General features: G+C 28.1%; 1 protein-coding gene across 1 annotated transcript in view; it reads left to right on the top strand.

The window, feature by feature from the left end:
- Nucleotides 1-21,893, top strand: part of LOC142326715 (protein croquemort-like) — a 121,347-nt gene that overhangs the window by 84,997 nt on the left and 14,457 nt on the right. The window contains exons 3-6 of the mRNA XM_075369361.1: nucleotides 2,576-2,730; nucleotides 7,255-7,396; nucleotides 13,412-13,624; nucleotides 17,786-18,000. Coding sequence (XP_075225476.1) covers nucleotides 2,576-2,730; nucleotides 7,255-7,396; nucleotides 13,412-13,624; nucleotides 17,786-18,000 — 725 coding nt within the window. The remainder of the gene's footprint in view (nucleotides 1-2,575; nucleotides 2,731-7,254; nucleotides 7,397-13,411; nucleotides 13,625-17,785; nucleotides 18,001-21,893) is intronic.

Raw genomic sequence — 21,893 nt, 5'->3', positions numbered from 1 at the left:
GGTGTTCAATAGGAAAAGTCGGTGTTATTGGACCATATTTTTTTGAAGAAAATGACGCTGCCGTAACTGTAACAGCTGATCGTTACATTGCGATGTTGAATACGTTTTTCATCCCTAAGTTCCAAAACCGGGAAATCGATTTTCAAAATGTGTTATTCCAGCAGGATGGAGTTACAGCGCACACAGCGAAGGCAACGATGACTGTTCTTCGTAACTTGTTTCCGGGACGGATCGTTTCCAGATTCGGCGACATTCCTTGGACCCCTCGGTCCCCCGACTTGAGTAGTTGTGATTTTTTTCTGTGGAGGTTTCTGAAATCGCGTGTGTACGGTAATAAACCGCGTACATTGGAGGACCTAAAGATCGCAATTCGTCATCACGTCACCCAGATTGATGTAGACATGCTGCAAAGAATTGAGGCCAGTTACCGTGAAAGGCTACGACAACGTATTGCCCAAAATGGACATCACTTGCCGGACATAATTTTTCGTTCATGAGTAAGTAACAAATGCTTTGATTTAACAAGTGTTTCAGTACCGATAAAACTTTTTTAAAGCAAATATTCAATTTTTTATGATTATTTTAAAAACATCCGGTTCCCGTGAATGACCCTGTATGTATATATATATATATATATGTAGTGTTTTATTTTAATCGCCCCAGATTTTTTCGTAAATTACGCATAACACAAAAGTATGAGCTAAATAAAAGTTACTCAGATTGAGGGAAACACCTCTTGGTGACCTTGGATTTGACCTTGACCTTATTTCGACGTTAACGCGATTTTTTTCATGGAATGACCTTTTTTGATCCCACCAATGGAAAGAGCAGAAAATTTTACAGTAAAATATGTGGTCATACATATGACCTTGGAGCGTTTTTGGAGGTCATAGGCTAAGCATTACAGATAATGATATACGGGGATGGTAATTTTTATGCTCTTTCCCATAGTTTGCGAGATAAATGGCTTGGAATATAAATATCCCAGAAATATTGTATGACGTTCAAAAACGTGTAAATCGTATAACACTATCTCTGTATAAATTTCTCTCTGATGTTACCCGTATGACCTTCAAAAAAGTTCCAAAGTCATAAATGTGAGCACATATTCCAATGTAGACGTTTTTGCTCTTTTCATTGGTGCGGTTAAAAATAGGTCATTCCATTTGAAAAAATCGTGTTAACTTTGAAATAAGGTCAAGTCCAAGGTCACCATGAGATGTTCTACAATCTGAGTAACTTTTGTTTAGGTATTTTTTTGTATTGTGTGTATTTTACGAGAAAATCGTCTGTGATAGACCGGTTTGTTCATCTCTTCCACATGCTCAGTACGATTTTCAACTCCGTTCAGCCAACACATTATTTTTGACAGCGCCATTAGTGAAGTTTTATTTTTGTTGTGTGTAACTAAAATGGGGCATCGGAATTTAGAGCAACGTTGTGCAATTAAGTTTTGTGTTAAACTTGGGGAATCCGCGAGTGTAACCTTTGAAAAGTTGAAACAGGCCTATGGGGAACACTGCTTATCAAGAGCACAAGTTTTCCGCCGGCACAAATCATTTTTGGAAGGCCGAGAACACGTTGAAGATCAGCCTCACTCAGGGAGCCCTTCAACTTCAAAATCTGACGAAAACGTTGAGCGTGTGAGGGTTCTTGTGAGATCAGACCATCGTTTAATAATAAAGTAGATGAGTGAACAGTTAAATTTAAACGCTTTTTAATTTAAAACCTTACAACGGAACAGAAGGACAATCGAAAAAACGTGTGCGTTGATCTTCTGGAGAGGATTGACAATGACCAAGAATTCTTCAATCGTGTGATCACATGTGATGAATCCTGGATATTTGAGGACAACCCCCTGAAACAAAGCGAAGAGTGGCACACTCCGTCATCTCCTCAACCGAAAAAATGTCGAATGAGCAAATCAAAGATCAAAACCGTGCGGATTTGCTTTTTTCACAGTAGGGGTATCGTGCATAAAGAATTTGTTCCCCCAGAACAAACTGTCAACCAAGTGTTACAAAGGTGTCCTTGAAAGACTCAGGAAAAGAGTGATTCGCGTGAGACCAGAAATTGTAGACAAGTGGATGCTTCATCATGACAATGCCCCGTGTCAGACGGCCATTTCCATCACGGAATTTTTTACCTTAAAACGCATTCCTACGGTTCCTCAACCCCGTATTCGCCTGACATGAGTCCTTGTAAATTTTTCCTTTTCCCGAAATTGAAACATGATTTAAAAGGACGTCATTTTGGAACTCTGGAGAACATTCAAAAGATTGTGACTGACCAGTTAAAAGCCTTCCAGTACTGCTACCAGGAGTGGGAACAACAACTTCGCCAGTGTATAGCTGCCCAAGGGAACTACTTTGAAGGGGATAATATTGTTGTTTGAAAAAATAAAAACTTTGGTAAGTAAAAAGTCAGTCTCATTCCTTTCCTCATACACCTCGTGTATATATACAGGTGTATATATATATATATATATATATATATATATAAATAAACAAGTTTTCTTGTTTAATATATAATGTAATTTTGTTATTAGAATTTTTCTTACTCTGTTTATTGTTAGGAATTGGGCCTATCACGAAACTCAAAAAGCTTTGAAGTGTGGCATGAGACACCTGTTCCAATGTACATTGAATTTTATTTTTTTAATTGGACAAATCCAGATAAATTAAACACAGAAAAACCAGCATTTGTTGAAATGGGGCCATACAGATTCAGGTAAGTTTGGAAAAAGATATGTTATCCATATAAATAAAATTAGAAAAATAACATCAGTGTGGCTGCTAAGATAACAAATCAAAGAATTTGACAGATGAAAATATTAGTTATCTGGGTAAGATTAATTTAGAGCTAACTAAATTTACCTCAGATTCAGATAAAGTTTTTTTTTTTAATTTTACGTTAAAATTATTAAAGTGGATTGTTATGGATCAGAATTAAAATTTAAAATATTGGGATTCTACAAGTATTTTAATCTGTTCAATATTAAAATCACGATTCACAGCAAAAAGTCTTTATTATCTTTATAAAAGAATAAATACAAAGGAAAAATGTATTTGTATAAAAACCAATCACACATAAAGCATGTCATATATCCATTCAGGATAAAACAATAGAACAATTAAAAAACAGTAATAAAAAAAAGAAAAGATTATTATAAAACCTCTTTCTATTGTACACAATGTTATGTTCAACAAGCCTGAGTGAATAAGTGTACTGTTATAGTTACTTATGTGCGCTAGGTAAAAAGGAATTAAAAGTGAGTTAGTGTCACATTAGTACACCCATAAAATAAGAGGAAAAACTAAGTTTGATGTGAAATAATTTAACATGAAAAACCATTAAGATGGACCATTATTATTACATTTCATAAATGTATAAAATTCTGTAGCTACTACCTTATCATTATGTGAATCTTTATGATAATGATATGGAGTATAACTTATATTAAATTGATAAACATTCATCCCTTACAAAGTTAATAAACTAAAGTTCAAATAGAAAATACCAACACTGTAAAATATTTAAAATACATAAATAGATATAACACTATACTTAATTCATTGATGTCTACACAAAATAAATAAAGTCAAGAAAAGAAAATGTGTTATAAAAATATATATATGTATATACAAAGATTTAAAAAATATGTAAAAGCCTAGGTACAAAGAAAAGACAAAACATCACACACAAAAAACTAAGGAAAATCCCAAGGACATCTTTTTAAAAAGCTGCTGTAACATAAAGTACTATAATGAGGGGAGTTTTTAATATGATTTACATGAAGAAGTAATGAACACATGAAAGCATGAAAGCATTCCGTAGCGACATACATCTGATAATTACCTCATAAAAACAAATAAAAAATAAACAAGCATCAGTCCCACACCATTTTCTCACACCAGGTATTTATTATTTTCCCCTTTCCGTATATATATATATATATATATATATATATATATATATATATATATATATATATACATATTTTCATATAATTATATTACAATTTATAAATATGCAATGTAATTTAAATTAATACATCAACTTATTTTTATTATATTGCCAGATATTTATTTAATATCAGTTTTACATAATAATTGTGTTGGAAGGATTATCATTTTTTTTTTTTTACATAGTTTATATTTTATATTTTTTTTACACGATGCAGGATAAAAAGCCAACAAGTTTTTAAAAAATAATACTGAAAACTAAAAATAACTTCTGAACAAATGCAGTACTAAATTTTCTAGAATAATAATGAAAACTACACATTATTGCTTAATATTTTAATATACAAATACAATTGTGGTAATGATATCAAATTTATTTGGATCCATTCTACCAATTGTCTTTAAACAAATATATCTCTTCTATATTAACATTGACTAAAAAAGCAAACTATGTAATAATATTTTAAGAGAATACAAGTGAAACTGAGTCCAAAACTCAAGAACATAGTATTACATCGGGGAAAGGTTTTACAATGCATATAAATATAATATTACGTCAGGGTCCAGAAAGGTATTAACAACTACTTAGGTATTCAACATACCTATGTTAATGTATCTAAAACCATAAAATGTAACAGATGTATTTAAAACTAAAGAATTTTTAATTGCAAACAATCAGATTTTATAAACATAAGCAAACAATAAAATTTTATAAATGTAATGTTTTCAAAACTTATATCATAATGTTTTCAATTACTCTCGTGCTCATCAGTAATTGAAGCTGCTCTTTTCAATGACATTTGTCACCATCTGATAGGTACAAATTACAAATGCACCGACATGATATTCTACACGTACAAAAAAAGGCCTACATCTTAACATACTTGAATATTACAAAATACAACGCTCAAAAATACATAACAAGGATAAATTAAGTGAACAGGTAAAATTTCAATCCAACACGCTTTATAATAACATTCTAAATATGTGTCTTCTCAGCTGAAAAAAAAATCACCAGCAGAATTATCAGGTGATTCTGAAATGAAAATTATACGCCCAGTTCCTGGAGATTGTCGCATTACCAACTGAAACATTAAAATTATTAATTTTGGTTCAGTTTTGCTGTTTTAAATAATTTTAATCACTGACAATCATGGTTTTAAAAATATAGTACTCTGATATACTAAAAAACTGATACAATTCTTGACTACATCCTAAGTAACTATCCTTCTAATTAAAAAAAATAACCATTAATAATTTCATTAGGAACCACAATGAAAAAACAGCAGCACTAATAGTGTCACTGAGATGATAAAATAATTATGGAACCTGTTCTCAAATAAAACATTCAATAAAGACTTAAAATTTAGTTGATAAATCAATAAAAATTAATCTTTCTTTTTAAATTTTTATCCTAAACTTTCAAGGACAATAAAAATTATTTTTAATAACAAAAGCCAAATATTTATTTTATAATTAATCAATCACAGTTTTACATTTTTTGAAGTAACCTAAGTAACTAGTTAGTATTACTTTAGAAGAGATGAAAAACTGAGATTATTAACTTTGTCACCTTAGTGCAGTGGTCTCCAAAGTGGGGTACGATACCCCAGGAAGAACGCAAAGTGATACTTGGGGGTACACCATAGAAGTAGTATAAATAAAACACACAAACATGCACGCATGAACATTACATTATACAGGGTACAACTTATACAAATTATTTTCATCTTAGTAGTACGCGATCAAAAATCGCTGCCTTAGAGAATAGGAATAGTGTAGAAAGCAATAATTTCGGTAAATTTTCCAGTTAACAAATTATATTACAAATAATTTTCCAGTAGATGTATTAAATAATTAATAAGAAGAAAACCAATAATGAATTGTAACAAGTTTTTCTGCAAGTTTATAATAACTATACCTAATTCTATTAAAAATATAAACCAGTCTTCCTTTTTAAAAGGAATAATTAAATAATTTGAACTAATTCATTCAATTAGTTCCTCTCATCCTTCAAAACAGACACATCTTTAGAGTTCAGGTATAAAATAATCAATAATTTCTTTTATCAAATTGTATAACTAAATTTAATCGAATTTATTTTGAAATAATAATAATCATACAGACAATAAACAATTATGAGAATTTAATTCTTCAACAGTAGTTTCCACTCGTAAATTAATGTACTATGAATACATTTTGACAAGTATCAAATTATATACTATAATTTCTATTCTATAGTTTTGAGTACTATATTTTGACATACATTTAAATTAACTAATAATCAGAATAAACAATTAAAACAGTTGTTAAAATATAAAGAAAAACAATTTGAAATAAATCCATACATAAAAAGTTATACAGCAAGGGTTTTTTTTTAGAAACAGGTGAAAGAGTAAAGAGCAATGAAAAATTCTGAACAAGTAATTTTTTATTGATAGCAGTGGATTTTATTATTAATTTTAATATATGTGTACAATAATTATAATTATGAAATAACATAATGTCTAAAGAACCAGAAAAGAATAAGACTGCATATCTGTTAAGTTTTATTTTAAAAAATACTTTTTTCACAACTCCAATATCAAAATTTCATAAAAAATAATCAATTTTTATCCAGTATTTTGATCACAGATAATTGTAATGAGGCTTATAAAAGGTCTATTACATAAAAATACCTCATATGCTGTATTCATGATTTCATACAGAAAAGATGAGTCAGGTAGTTATCAAACAGTATATCAGGAATAGAAGTTACACATGCACTATACGTTCATCTGCAGAATTGTATAAGTATACCAGTTCAAGGTGGATTAAAACTAATTTAAAAATCAGCATAGTGAAATAAAGTGTACATTTTTATTAAATGATAAAAAACATGATTTCTTTTTATAAATTCTTGGAAATATGGTACAAGAGAATCTTTTAAACATTAAATCTATTCCTGCCGCAGTGACACTCCAAAAGGATCATATTTTATAGAAATTATTATTCTTTTTTATCAAGGATTTTTACCATTGAGTATCACATCCTTAAGAAAAAATAAAAAAACAGACTATTTATTGTTGTTTTTCACATAACAGATAAACTGAAGTTTACCCAGTTACTGTTTTAGATCTTGTTTTTCAAGGAATGGCTACAGAAAATCTTAGATTTTTATTTTAAAAATTTCCCAGATATAAAGTGATAAATATTTTAAATAAGTTTGATATCATATTTTTACTTTTAGATATGTTCTAAATTCTTTAAATACAATAAAAATGATCTCTTTCTGTTTTTTATCTTTTAGAGAAAAACATAAAAAAGTGAATATAACGTGGAACAACAACGGTACAGTAAGTTTCAAAAGAATACGATACTGGCATTATGATGCAGAACATTCAGTAGGAGAGCTCAGTGACAATGTAACAACACTCAATGCCGTTTCTTTAGTAAGATGTTTTCGTATGCTAACAAATAATATTTTAAAGTAGTGTAATAGTATCACAATAATTTATTTAGTTTCATAACAATTTTATTTATAATGCATTCATAATACATTTGCATAAAAGCTAGTAGTATTGAATATACAGACAGAAACTGTAAGCTGCTGTAGATTAAATTACAATAACGCTAAAGTATTTACAACACTATCTTCAGTTTTAATACATGAGTTGGCATTTATTAGTGACAACTGACCGTAGTTAGTTAATGCAATTTAAAATATATACAAAATAGAGGAAGGTAAATAATAAGGTGTCACGGGGCTAAATATTATCTACATTTTAGTATGCTTGACATGCTGAAATGAATAGATTCAGCTCAATGAAGAAGCAACATAAAATCATTTTATTATTCCCTCACTTTATCTAACCAGCCTGTCAGTCAAATCTTATTATTCAAAAAGTATACAGATATAATTAATAAATACCATTATTTTTTTTTTTAACTGAAAAATAATAAAACAATCAAATGTTAAAAATGATGAAAAATTAAAAACAACAGAACATATGCTTTCACTTGGGTTGATCTATGGTCATCAGATAATTCCAAATAATAGTAAATTAAACTTCTTACTCGTATACCTTTTACTGGGATACTTTCATATTAGACTAAAAATAGCAAAATTATTAAAAAATATACAATCTTTTTTTTTAAAGAAATAAAGTTTTTCTATTATATGATAGTGTTCCAAGGAAAGAGAGAACATACAAAATTTCTATCTTAGAAGTATTTTATCAGTTATATTATGCTATGCTTGTAGAATAATGCAATTTTTATCCTAGGGTGTCTATGATGTAAACATCTGAAAGACAATGTTTGCATAATTTTATGTAATACTTGCAATTATAAAAATTTTAATGATTAAATATAAAAAATAAGTTATTAAATTTTACAGATGTGTATTTTTACAGTTTTGTATACTTGATTTATGAGGTCTAAAAAGTCAGATTTCCAAGTAAAAAATAAATATGTTTGAAAAAACTGAAAACTATAAATTTTCTTAAAAAATAAAAATAATCAATGATTTTTTTTAATACAGTAATTTTACGTAATATTTCAAGAAAAATACATAATTAAAAATATATATATATATTTAATAATAATAAGTATATAACTTATTCTCATAGTTCTAAGAAATAACAAGTCAGTTATATATATATATATATATATATATATATATATATATATATTCATTTTAATTACTAACACTAATCTTTTATAAAAAATCTTATCTCCTACAGTTTCAAAACATTTGGCGGTTAGTCATAAACTCATTTCCGCAATGATTCATAATAAAACTAAAGAATATGTAGTGGTATTATGTAATACACAATATTAGATATTCAATAGGTATGACAAATACTATAATGGCCTGATTTTTATTTCATTTAGACACAATAAAAGAAAGATAAAAGAACTCTCTCTCCTCTACTCTTATATAACAATACCTTTTATCAGATCAGTATGTGACTAATTTATAAAATAAAATTAACAAATTACAAACATAAAAAAATAAGAATATTTAAATACAATTGAAAAGGTAGTCATACAGGCAGTGGCCAGATCGTGCAAATATATTGTTCTTGTAATGCGAATAAATGCTACGATTAAAAATAAAGGGAATGTAAACCTAAGTGACATTTTTATGCACAATGGTTGGCAGAAAAAAACATTATGAAAACTACATCATAAAACCCATATCTTAATGTGAGCTTAACTTATTACAGAAAGCACCTGATAATTTAAACACACACACACACACACACACAAACAAACACACACAGACAGACACCACACACATACACACACAACTTAATTTAAAATAAATTATCAAATTTTAATTATTAAAAAAAAAAAAAATTTTCATTTACTTCATTCAATGATTCTAAGTAAAGCAAATGCACACCCTGTATTTAATTTATGCAGGTGTGGCGGTACTAGCAGTGTTGGTCAAACTAAACTAATATAATTTCACAACTTGCATAGAACAGATTTCGCTTGCACGGTTGGCAGACTGGTGTAGCCAGGGACTGAGTTGATTGTGCAATCAAGTTCAAGACCCAGCCAGACCATGTTACTTTTTTACATTTAAAATATTACTAATTTACTAAACTCTACCGCTCACCTGTGACATCACAGCATAGCAGGTGACTATAACAGCATTTTTTGGTGTTGGGGTGTGATTTTGAAAAAAAATTCATTTGTAAATGTTGTTATGTTTTAATTCTTAACAAATGTATCTAGAAAAATATGATCTTAACTAGACAAAATCTCAAGATATTGAGGCTGTACCTTCTACAGCCTCACTCCCTTGACCTTTTAAGTTGAAAATTTAATGGCATCAATACGCCATATATAGAAGTAATCTGACCAAGTTTGGTCAAAATCACTCAGTAGTTCTAGAGATTAAGGTGATTTAGAGGCCAACACTGAACACACGTACATATGCAGAAAATTAACATGCAGAAAATCTGTATTAACATGCAGAAAATTTCCATCCGGTTTTTGGTTTTTTTGGGTTTCTTAGGTATCAAAATGTCAAGATCCAGTGAAAATCACATATGACCAAATTGGACAGATTACAATACTTTCCCTTCTACGCCTATAATGCTAGATGGGAAAATAAAATGCTGGATTCAATATATCTTTCAGAATTAAAAAAAACAAACCATTACACAAGATCATAATGGACTGGAAACATATTAACTAAACTATTTTGATAGAAAAATGCTCCACCCTGAACCAATGGACCTACCTTCAAACAAAGATACAGTGATTTTTAAAAGTCCTCATTAGAAACAAAGAGTTACATTTGCCAAAACTATTAACAAAAATTAGTCAACTCACAAAACAAAAACCCCTTTCTGAACATTCTTGAACATTAAAAGATACACATAACTTTTCAATCCAACTCAAAAAACATCACCAGCAAAACATTCAACCGACAACACTGAGAAAAGCAGAGCCAGTTATTGAAGATGGGTGCAAAAGTGGTAAAATGATTTTTAAAACTTTATTTTAAATAAATTTGGTACAAATTTAACTGATCACTTAACATTAAAGAATTGATTATTAACAGTTTATGTATGTTAAAAGTTTTATCTCAAATTGTAATACCAAAAAGAAAATTCCATAAATGTTTTCCACCAAACTAAAAAATGTAATAAAAATGCGATATAAACGATAAATATAAAACTGCAAAAGTAATCAAAAGAGGATGATGATCAACAAATCTGGCATTGATAATGCTGAACCTTTGTTGTCATTTATATAAAATATAAAATTTAACCCTTTCCCAAATGATAATGTAATTAATTCCTTGAAATTACTGTTATGTTTACATCAATAGTTTATTTACTTATTTTTTTTATCAAAGAATAAACATAATTTAAAAATTAAAAAATAAAACACTATGCTGTTTTGGATGGTGCCTTGATTACAAAAAAAAATTACTCATTAAACTACCAAAACTGACCAGACATCAAAAGAAATAAATTAATTCTTGCTAACCACCACAATGGAGTGAAAATATCTCACATTTCCATCCAGAACATTTCAGGTTCAAATCCTATTCAGGCATTGTATTTTTTATATAATACAAAATAACCATTCCATCCAGAACATTTCAGGTTCAAATCCTATTCAGGCATTGTATTTTTTATATAATACAAAATAACCATTCCATATTGCCATGTATAAGCTTTGAGCTTATGAGATAAAAATCAGAAGACTAAAAGAATTTGAATCCTTTAATCTAATTAACTTTTATATGTTTTTTTCTTCTCAGAGACAGGGATTTTCCAACAGATTGATAAGAATTTAATTTTTGGATTATATTAAAGGTTTTCAAATTTCATTAAAGATAATCGCATACTTTAAAAACTGTGATCTTATTCATTTATGTCTAAAATGTCAAAATTAAATTTCATTTTGATGCATTGAAAACAATCTTTGCAAAAAATAATCACACAACTTCTACCCGTAAGTACTTTAAAAAAAGGATTTCCACTTAAAAGAAGAATATATGGAAATTTCTCTTGAGCATAAGGAATTTACTGCAGCTTCTTTAGTACATTCAAAAATGACTCATTTAATCTGCTGCAATTTGTCTGAAAAAACTTAAATTTGATCTCATTAAACAATTATTTAAATATGACTCAAAATCTAATACTAGTAATTAGTAACAAAATTATGGCTTATCCAACTTACTTTTGTTTTTTAATATTTACAAAATGTTACATATTTTTATCAATTACTTTAAAGATGAAATATTTTTCTTTTGCGAAATGCTGCTTAAATCTCTTTAACATTAATAAAAACATTAAATTACGCATGCTCATTTGTGTGCACAAAAGGCTTCATTTTACAATTTATGTTGTGAAAATGCAAATAAATTATTATTTCGAGTATGTTCAGTCTGTTGAGATGAATAACTCATTCACTATATACTACTGTCTTCGTCAAACTTTATCACATCTCTCAGTAATTTCATATTCAATTGACAATCACTTTACGTGACTTATTTGATTTTTAAAATGTTTTCTTCAGCTGACTAATTTATATGACGTTTTGTATAGCGAGTATACCTGTAGCTAATTTATATCCCTGGGTTGCTTATTCATGATATTTTGTTAACTGAAACCCAATTACAGAATGTTTTATCAGAAGATAACATCAAGGATCTACAAAATTAAAATGCAACAGATCTAACCTAGCAATAAACTACCAAATTATATTGAAAGGCAAAAACATTCTTCTTTGCCATTCTGAACCACTATTTTTCAGTAGTGCCGATCTACTTGATATTCTTGATATTTCTCATCTTCCAGTTTTCATAACCTCATAGAAAAATTTGTGCTTCTGTACCAGAGTAAATCCCATACATTCTTTTTCATATACTTTTAACAATTTGTAGGATCTTCAAAATAGTATTGTAGTTACAATACAGGGCAGCTGTTACTAGATCAGGATATCCAGATAGAGTAGAAGCTGTTAGATAAAATGGTTAGATCATTATGAATATAATTGTAGGTGAATAGAGTTATGTATCAAAATCAAAGTCCAAAGTCATCTTCAAAACCCTATTCAATCATTAAAGTGTATGAAATATAAATTAACTAATTTTTACAAATACTTTTTAAATGTCTTTACATCCTACTGCACAACGTGTAACAAGAATGTGTGCTAAGAACATATGTATGATTTTATTGTCACTATTATTTACAACCTAAGGATCTGTAAAGATAACAACACAAAACTGCCTTTTATTATACATTTCTGAATAAATCTGTAACTGGAAGAGGGGAAATTGCAACCACAGAAGATAACTATAACTATAACCCAACAAGTACTGTTATACCTAGCTTCAACTATAAAACAATAAATAATAGTTATACCAAAGTCAATCTAGGAATGGGATAGCCATTTCAGAGAATTAGACAATAATATGAAAGGAGAAGAATAAGTAAAATGTAATAATTATTACAGTCACATGAGGCCTGACATGGATCACAAGTCACTCCCTGAAGTGATATAGTTATTCTAAAGAGTAACAAGCATCCCAGGCTAAGGGCTTACTGAGTAAAGTGAAGGATGGCGAGGTTTCCCATTGCCTTCTTCACTGGCCATATGTACTGTAGCACATCAACAAGCCAAGTCAACTAAAACATAGCTGATTAATCACAGTGATTGATTAAAATGGACATCATTATTTTTGGAAAAAGAAACTCTGACTAGAGCTATTTTGTACTTCAGCTGTTTTTTATGTATAATAGTCATAATAAAGTTGGAGCCGGATGGTGTAAAGTAACAAATAATGCATATTTTTTGTGTAAAACTCCTAAATTAAAAAAAAAAAAAACAAGGAAAATTTTTATACTGATTAATCAAAATTTAAAAATTTTTAATCTAATTTAATCATTTTCATAGAATATTCTACTATATAAAGTTATTATTCTTTTCAGACTGCAGCATTTACAGTGAGAAACTGGCATTATATATTAAAAAAATCTTTATCGCTTGGTTTAACATCTACAGGACAAAAAATGTCAATAACAAAAACAGTCAATGAACTATTGTTTGAAGGTTATAGCGACACATTACTTAATCTTGCTCGAAAAATGCCTGCATTTAAAGGAGTTGAAATACCTTTTGATAAATTTGGATGGTTTTATACGGTAGGTTTTAACTGTTATTTATTAGTAACTGTGTTATTTATTAACTAAAATAACTTTTTATCATAATAACCTCAATAAAAACTGATAAATGTGACAGGATCAATTATAAAAAATATAAATACAAATTTTTACCAAAGATATTTTATAAAACAAAATGCACAACCCAATTTTAAAAACTATTGTTTCATTAGAAGTACACGTTTCAACCTTAGTTAACATTATATCTACAATATGTCTATGGTGTAGTTAATTCGTCTAACAAAAAAATTTCACTATTGTTTACATGATAAATAAAACTTAAACATCTATAGAAGTAGAGAGTGAACTGGGTTTTTTATACAAGTTTTATTTGAAATGCTAATGTAGGAAGAGTGTTTGTATAAATTTTTACTGTATATATAATTATATATTAAAATAGAACTTTTACCTCTATGTTGGTATAAAAACATTTACGTCAATTTTCATAGTATTTAAGTTTACTTTAGTAATATTTAGTGATTTTATTTAGTGAAGCAAACACAGAAGTAAGATTTGATGAATATTTAAATAAATGGCAAATGTATTGACAATTCTGTGCATTGTCTGAATCACAGTACAGTGTTATATTTAAGAAATTTTAATTAACTGTTTAAATAAAATTTGTCATCTGTTTTTGTTTTATTTGTTAACATTCTAACTTAATTTGTAATGATTATATATAAAAAATTATTTTTTAAAAAAGCTTTTATTTAACTGATATTAAGTTAATATTAAGATTAATAAAAAAAGGAAACAAATTAGAAAAACCCTCTAAAAAGTAAAAAATAAGAATTAAATCAAATTGAGAATTATAAACAAAAAAATATAAAAATGCACTGAAAAGTAAAAGATAAATTATATAAATATCTAATAAATAACCAATAAATAAATGTAATAATTATTAAATTTTAAAATTAAAAGTAATGAAAATATTTAGTTAAATAAAAGGGTGGCGCAGTTTTTATAATTTATTTAAAACAACACAACATTTATTTTTACAACAATTAATCTTCATTTTCATTTTCAATAACAATGCAAGGAGGCAGAAAGGACTGCTGGAACCTCTCCAGTTGAGACTGACTAGCTACAAGTAACAATATGGGAAAATGCACCCAATCGCTTTCTTTATACGTGTTCTCACATAGTTGAAGTTCATCTTCGAATTCTGCTTGTAATCTAAGCCAAATTGAATGCACTCTTTCCGCTAAAAGTTTCATTTTAATTAATTATGAATTTTTATTTAATGAATTCATAATTACGATTACAATTATAATAATGATAATAATTAATAATTTTTCAGATTACCGTCAAAATGTAATAACTTTGTGCAAGATTTCTAAATTAAATTTTTATTTTAATCTTATTAACCCTTAAAGGTCATCTCAGTGCAAATTTGAACCATCAAAGAATTAAAAACTTGAGTTATTTAATTATAGGTAAATAAAGTATATTCATATACTAAACAACCTCATTAAACAAAAAATATATTTTAAAATACAGAAAATGTCTATAAATACTTATTCGAAAACATTGTTACAAAAACTGCGCCACACGTTTATTTAACTAAATATTTTCATTACTTTTAATTTTAAAATGTAATAATTATTACATTTATTTATATTTATTAATTATTTATTAGATATTTATATAATTTATTTTTTACTTTTCAGTGCATTTTTATATTTATTAATATTTTATATTTTTTGTGTTTTAAATTCTCAATTTGATTTAATTCTTATTTTTTACTTTCTACAGGGTTTTTCTAATTTGGTTCCTTTTTTTATTAATGTTAATATTAATATTAGTTAAATAAAACTTTTTAGACTTAATGAACAATAAACTTTTTATATAAAGAAAAAAAATATGGTACGTGTTAGCGAGTGAAGCGAGTGTACGTTAAGTTTGGTTATATATTTATAAAATAAATAAAAATATAACCATTTATTAAAATTAATAGACTGTTTTGAATCTATGTTAAACTCTATATCGGCCCATTTTCCACCGAAATCCGATTGACTACTTTCTTTTTAAATAAAGCTGTAGCTGCGATTATTTTTGGTAATTACCAAAAATATTCTTAATAATATTTATATCTGAATATTATTGTTTGTTCAAGTTTGTTTGTTAATTAAGACTAAAAAGTAAAAATATTTATTTTTACACATCGAAGTTCATACATGTACCAAATTTCAATCATTTTCATACAATAGTTCATGAGAAATGAAAATTTTCAACTAAATGCATGAATTTAGCATAGGGGTAGCATGTGGGGGCATGTAGTTAGGTTATATTAAATTCACCGTAGTGCTGTATTGTCATCAAAATTACATACGTGTACCAAATTTCATTGATTTTCATACAATAGATCAAAAGATATAGCAGTTGCAAGATTTGATTATTCCTAAAGCGAGTTAAATAAAACCTTTGTTTGTTTATTAAGACAAAAAAAAAGTAAAAATATTTATTTTTACACATTGAAGTTACATACGTATATCAAATTTCATTGATTTTCAAACGATAGTTGATGGGAAAGAAAAATTTTAAGCAACATGCATGAATTTAGCATAGGGGTAGCACGTGGGGTGTGGGGTTGGGTCATATCAAAATGCCGACATTGTAGCATTGTATTGTCATCGAAGTTACAAACGTGAATCAAATTTCATTGATTTTCATACGATAGATCAAAAGATATAGCAATTGCAAGATTTGATTATAACTAAAGCAAGTTAAATAAAAGCTTATAATAATTATTAATACCAAAAGCTGCCTACAACAGAATTTTTTTTTTTTAAATTCTACTAATGTATTATTATATTATTATCATATTATACTTCTGATTACTCTGCATCGGAGATGATTAAATGATACTGCTAATAAGTCAGTAAAAATTAAGTAAGAAAGCCATAGGTATATTTGACTACTTATAATTGGTATACTTTGCTTTATTTTGTAATGATGTGGATATATTCTATAAAACCTCATTCTATTTTGGTTAAATATTTTAACTTACCTGTCAGATTTTCTAATTTTATGATTTTTAGTGTTCATATAAGCATAAGGATGCTTTGTCAACAACAAGAAAAACATGAAATTTCCTTAAGTTTCCTTTATATAAAAATATGATGTTATCAATATAGCGAAGGCAATGTAATATTTTGTCTGCAATTTATCATTGTCTAATGTAAAATTGTTTTCAAAATATGGGGCTATTTTGTCTAGGAGACTAGTGATAGGTGGATCAATAAATAAATAATAAAATATTTCACATAAAAAAAATACTATACTGAAACAGGCCAGCTAATTGAAAACTAAAGAAAACAATATTTAAGAAACTAAAAAAAAAAAATTAATTTGATTTTCTGATATTTCTAGAAATTATACCTTCTCTAAGCTCTAAGAAAGGTATTCTCAACTTTTTAAGAATTAATTACACAATATAACAATTAATAAAATTCACCTTATCAGCACATTGAGATAAGCTATACATTTTATGGTTCTGCTAGGACCAGACAGTCATGATTGTTCATACATTTTAATCTATGATTTTTTAATTTTTGACTTTAATGTAATATTTTTAGCTCATGATGGCTTTCAAGTAAGCCTTTTAAATTATCTATAAAGATTTTACTTTTCATGGATGTTTGTATGCTTTTACACCATTATTTTACCAATAGTCTAATATATTTCTTCTATTTTAATTTGTTATTTTTTAACATCTAATCCAATACAAAAATATAATCATGGTACTTTAAAGGATAATGAGTCATATAAGAAATCTATAACCATGTTTTTATTGGCTATGAAAAATTCCATATTTTGATAACATAAATTCATCTTTTAAATGTTTAAAGAGAAACTTACATTAATAAAATATTAAACAAGTACAATGGAAGAGCATTTGAGTGACAACACAACCAGTAGGTCAATTAATTTTTATTACCATACAGATGATTGTTAATAACTTCAGTTAATAACCCATCTATTGATAGAGTAAAATATAACATAATGTCTGGAATAGTATATGACAGTTTGCTAACAACAAATATCAATGATTATGAAAAATAAAATCTTGTTAGATAATGGAAAAGATCATCATTGTTTAATTTTTTATACAGTTTAAAAATAATTTAATTGTCATTTTAGAGAAATGGTTCAGATGAATTTGATGGTTATTTTAATATGGAGACTGGAACAGAAAGATTAGATAAAATAGGTAAACTAGATACCTGGAATTTTAAAAATCACACAACATTCTATGATGATGATTGTTCTGAAATTAATGGATCAGCAGGAGAATTTTGGCCACCAAACCAAAATAGAACGGTTCCACTTGAAATGTATTCACCTGATTTGTGCAGGTAATCTTTTAAAATTATATACTTAATGGCATGTGCAGCAATTTTCAGTGACTAGTGCTTCTATTCTCATCTTGTCAGCTGATCTTATGAGGTAGTTTTTTTAAATGAAATAAACATAAAAATTATTTATTAAGTAAACTAGGAAAACTACAATCCAAATATTTTTCAATATTATTTCTGAATATTTATCTGCAAAATTAAAAACATCCACCAAAAGCATCACATGATAGTGTGAGAATAGCAACACTGCTCAGTAATAATTGCTGTAGGAGCGAATGAAAACAGTATTGATAAAACTTATATAAATAAGGTTTGGAAACATATTAATTAAATTTTTTTGTTTGTCATCTAGCAGTTTTGTAGTTGTAAAATAACGTGCATCACTGATCATTACAGAAAAACATAAAAAATTCTGTAGTTCTAATCACTGAAAGCAAATGTGGAATAACATTTAAAAACATTATTGTTTTACTAACCAATAGTAATTTTACTTACTATAAAATAAGAAAAAACTGATAATATAATCTTTAAATTTGAAAGATACAAAGAAAAATTTAGTATCTTCTTTATTTATTTATCATAAGTGATTTGCAAATTTTAAGTTAAATAACATCTACAAAACATACCCATAACATGTTAAAATGCACCATTCAATGTGCCATTTATTAGTGATGACTGGTAAATTTAGGGAACTGTAGCACATAAAAATATTAATGCCAAGTGTAATTTTATTTCTTAAAAATGAAAAATTCTGGTACCTATGCAGAAGATTTAAAATGCATCTTTTGTCTCCTAGCTGAGTACTTAAAGTGAAATAATTACCTGAAATATCAATCCCTTGTGTCACTAGGCCTTTTACTGCAAATACGATACAAAAGCAGTGGCGAATGCAAGCTACACCTTTATGCAAATTAGAGTAGAGTAAGTTTGAGAAGTATCCTTACTTCTCAATAAGTTAATACTAGAACAATATCCAATGTGCGCAGCCAGAACTGTGGGTTTGTAAGTGGTAGGATGGTACCATCTTAATGTTTCATGTGAAAGATTCAAGGTTCAAATCCCAATCAGTCTTGGCATTTTTCATTACTCTGTAAAATTTCTATTTCATATTATCATACACAAATTTCAAGCTCATACATTAAATTAATTATTAAAATACAAATTTCTAGGGGAATATAAAAAACCAATAAGCAATAATAAACATTCAATGTTCATATATACAGAGCATTAGTTTTTTTGTTTTTACTTACTTATAGTATAATAATCTCAGGAATATAAAATCCAAATCAGGGATACTTTTACTTACTTAGGAGACATTGATCCTTATCACTATTCAAATGCTGGAATGTGCCCTTGGTATATGTCCTTTCAACCACTCATCTATCAATTGCTTCACATAATACACACTCCTTAACTGCATCGCAGAAAAAGAAATCAACTGACATATCTGACGGGCAAGAAGTATTTCAATAGCTGCAAATAAAAATGAGTAATTATTCTCTGTTGAAAGTTTTGTTCACATAATAGCATAATGGGAGTTTCTGGGTTGAAAGTAAATTTTGTCTTAAGTCATGCATAATGGTTTTTGAATCATGAGTCATTGAATAAAGTTATCAGTAACTAAAAAATCTTCCAGCAGCATTACAAATACTGTACAAACCAAAACATGCTTAACAACAAAACTAATAATTTATTAGATCCAAGCCTGCTTTTCATTTTAGACTAACTCTCAAAGACTTTTTCACCCTCGTTACTATTTGGATGATTCTACAATTTCACTTTTGAAAACTGTAAATTTAACAGTTGCAATTGTTTCGGATGTGGCAACAATGATATTGTGAAAAAAGAGTGAAGAAGAAGTAATGTTTGATGACAAAGAATATGTGTTGGCAGAGAAAATTTACAGTATTGGTGCTTCCACCGGATGCTACTTGGTCTTGTCTAATGCTCATAAATATCTTATTTGCAGCTAAACCCCATATCTGACAGCTATTTACTAGCTGTCTTTGCCCTGATTAGTAGCTGAGGCATCCCTTTAGGCGATAGTTTTTGTTATTGTAAATGTAAAAGTTTTTAATGCATTATAAGTCCATTAATCTGGGTTTAATAGTCTAGACTGTCACACAACAACAGTTTTTAGAAAAAATATAAACATAAATGCCTTATAAGTACTACTTGGTTTCTGTAAATATTAAAAACCACTGTTTTGAAACAATATAATAGAGGTGGGTGTTTCTGTTGTTTCTGCCAAATGAAAACACAAACTGTAGGAAAAAACAGTTACTGTAATAATTCTTTGAATTTAAGACTCCATCAAATTTATGATGCACCCTAAATTTACTAGATAATTTCTGAAAAAAATAGAAATATTAAACTACTGTATAAATTATTTATTATAAACTATGGTAAGTCATATAAGTATTTTGTATATATTAGTATTTTTCATTAAGTTCATCCTATTTTGAAAAATGAATAAAAAAGTTAAGTAGTAGCTACTTACAACAATTTACTGAATAATCCAAATATACAGTAAAAGATCTAAATCAAAAGTTCTTAACACTTTATTTTGTATTATAGTACCTCAAATATAATGTACTAGTAGTTAGCTACATACAAATTTAGCTTTATAAGCATGGAATTTACCACTAATCACAGTAATCTTTCATGACTTTCTGTGTTATTGCTGAGTAGTCGTTGCAAGTTTTATCTGAGTCGGATTCAACAGAATCACTGTGGTTTCAAAGTATATTGTCTTAAGAACCATCCAATGTATTCAAAAGTAGCACTTAAAGAATGACTTTTTAACTATTACAGATGGAAAATCATTCCAAGCTTTTGAAATCCAATCTACAATAGCAGCTGCTGACGCTTGTTTAATTTTGCCACTTGGTCTACAGAGATAATTGTTTTCAGTCAACCGGTGATTGTATTGTGCACGATACAATCTTTCGAAGATTTATTAACCCTGACATCTATTGGTTGTAATTAATTGATAAGTCATACCTCCAGGAATTACAATTAAATCATATTTTCCATTTGTCAGTTTTGTTTTTATGTTGTTAGACAAATGACCATGAAAAGCATCCAACTCTAGCATATTGTTTCGATTCTGAAGTCCACCCATCTACGTTCCTGTCTATGTTCTGATACACATCCTAACCGATCTTGCATTAGATCGTTTGTCATGCAGGCATTCTGTTGAACTCGAACAATTACATCATCACAGAACCTTTCTTTTGGTACAGTTTTCCTGTTCAGAATTACATACGTTGATAATTTATTTCCGTCAGTAGTAGCACTCAACATAACAGTTACTCTTACTTTCTCATATCCAGCTGTTTTTTATGTTAGTTGTTTTTGCCTTTCTCACTTATGGTGTGATTTGGTGGCATTTCAACACAACAACTTCATCATCATTACCAATTTGACTGAGACAGTATTGTTTCTTTAATCGTAGATCGATTACGTTACTTTGATATTTCACTAATTTATGCTCATAATCCGATTGTAACTTCTGGCCAATGGTAGTTCTGCGATGCAATGACAGACATTGCCTTTTCATCAATTTCTCACACCATCCACAGCTTTAAATTGATGATCATTATTCCTAGCAATTTCCCTGGCCTTTAACATCAGTCCATCTCTTGTCACTGGAAGACCTTTTGTGCAAACTTCCTTGAAATAGGCCAAAACAGCAGCATCGATTTTCAGATATTTTCCATGTTTTTGTCCCAAAAAATATTTCTTTGTTCGTTTACATGCAAATAATTTCTGTTTCGTACTGCGCCACTGACACAGATTTCCTTATTTATTGAGAACTGTTTACTGGTGGCATGATTTCCCATCTGTTCATCGTGTAAAATAATCTTGCATTTAAAGTTTATGTTATATGT

This window comes from Lycorma delicatula, chromosome 6 (genome assembly GCF_047948215.1).
Source record: "Lycorma delicatula isolate Av1 chromosome 6, ASM4794821v1, whole genome shotgun sequence".
Taxonomy (NCBI): Eukaryota; Metazoa; Arthropoda; class Insecta; order Hemiptera; family Fulgoridae; genus Lycorma; species Lycorma delicatula.
The sequence above is the reverse complement of the archived record's forward strand: the minus strand, read 5'-3'. Positions and strand labels throughout refer to the sequence as shown.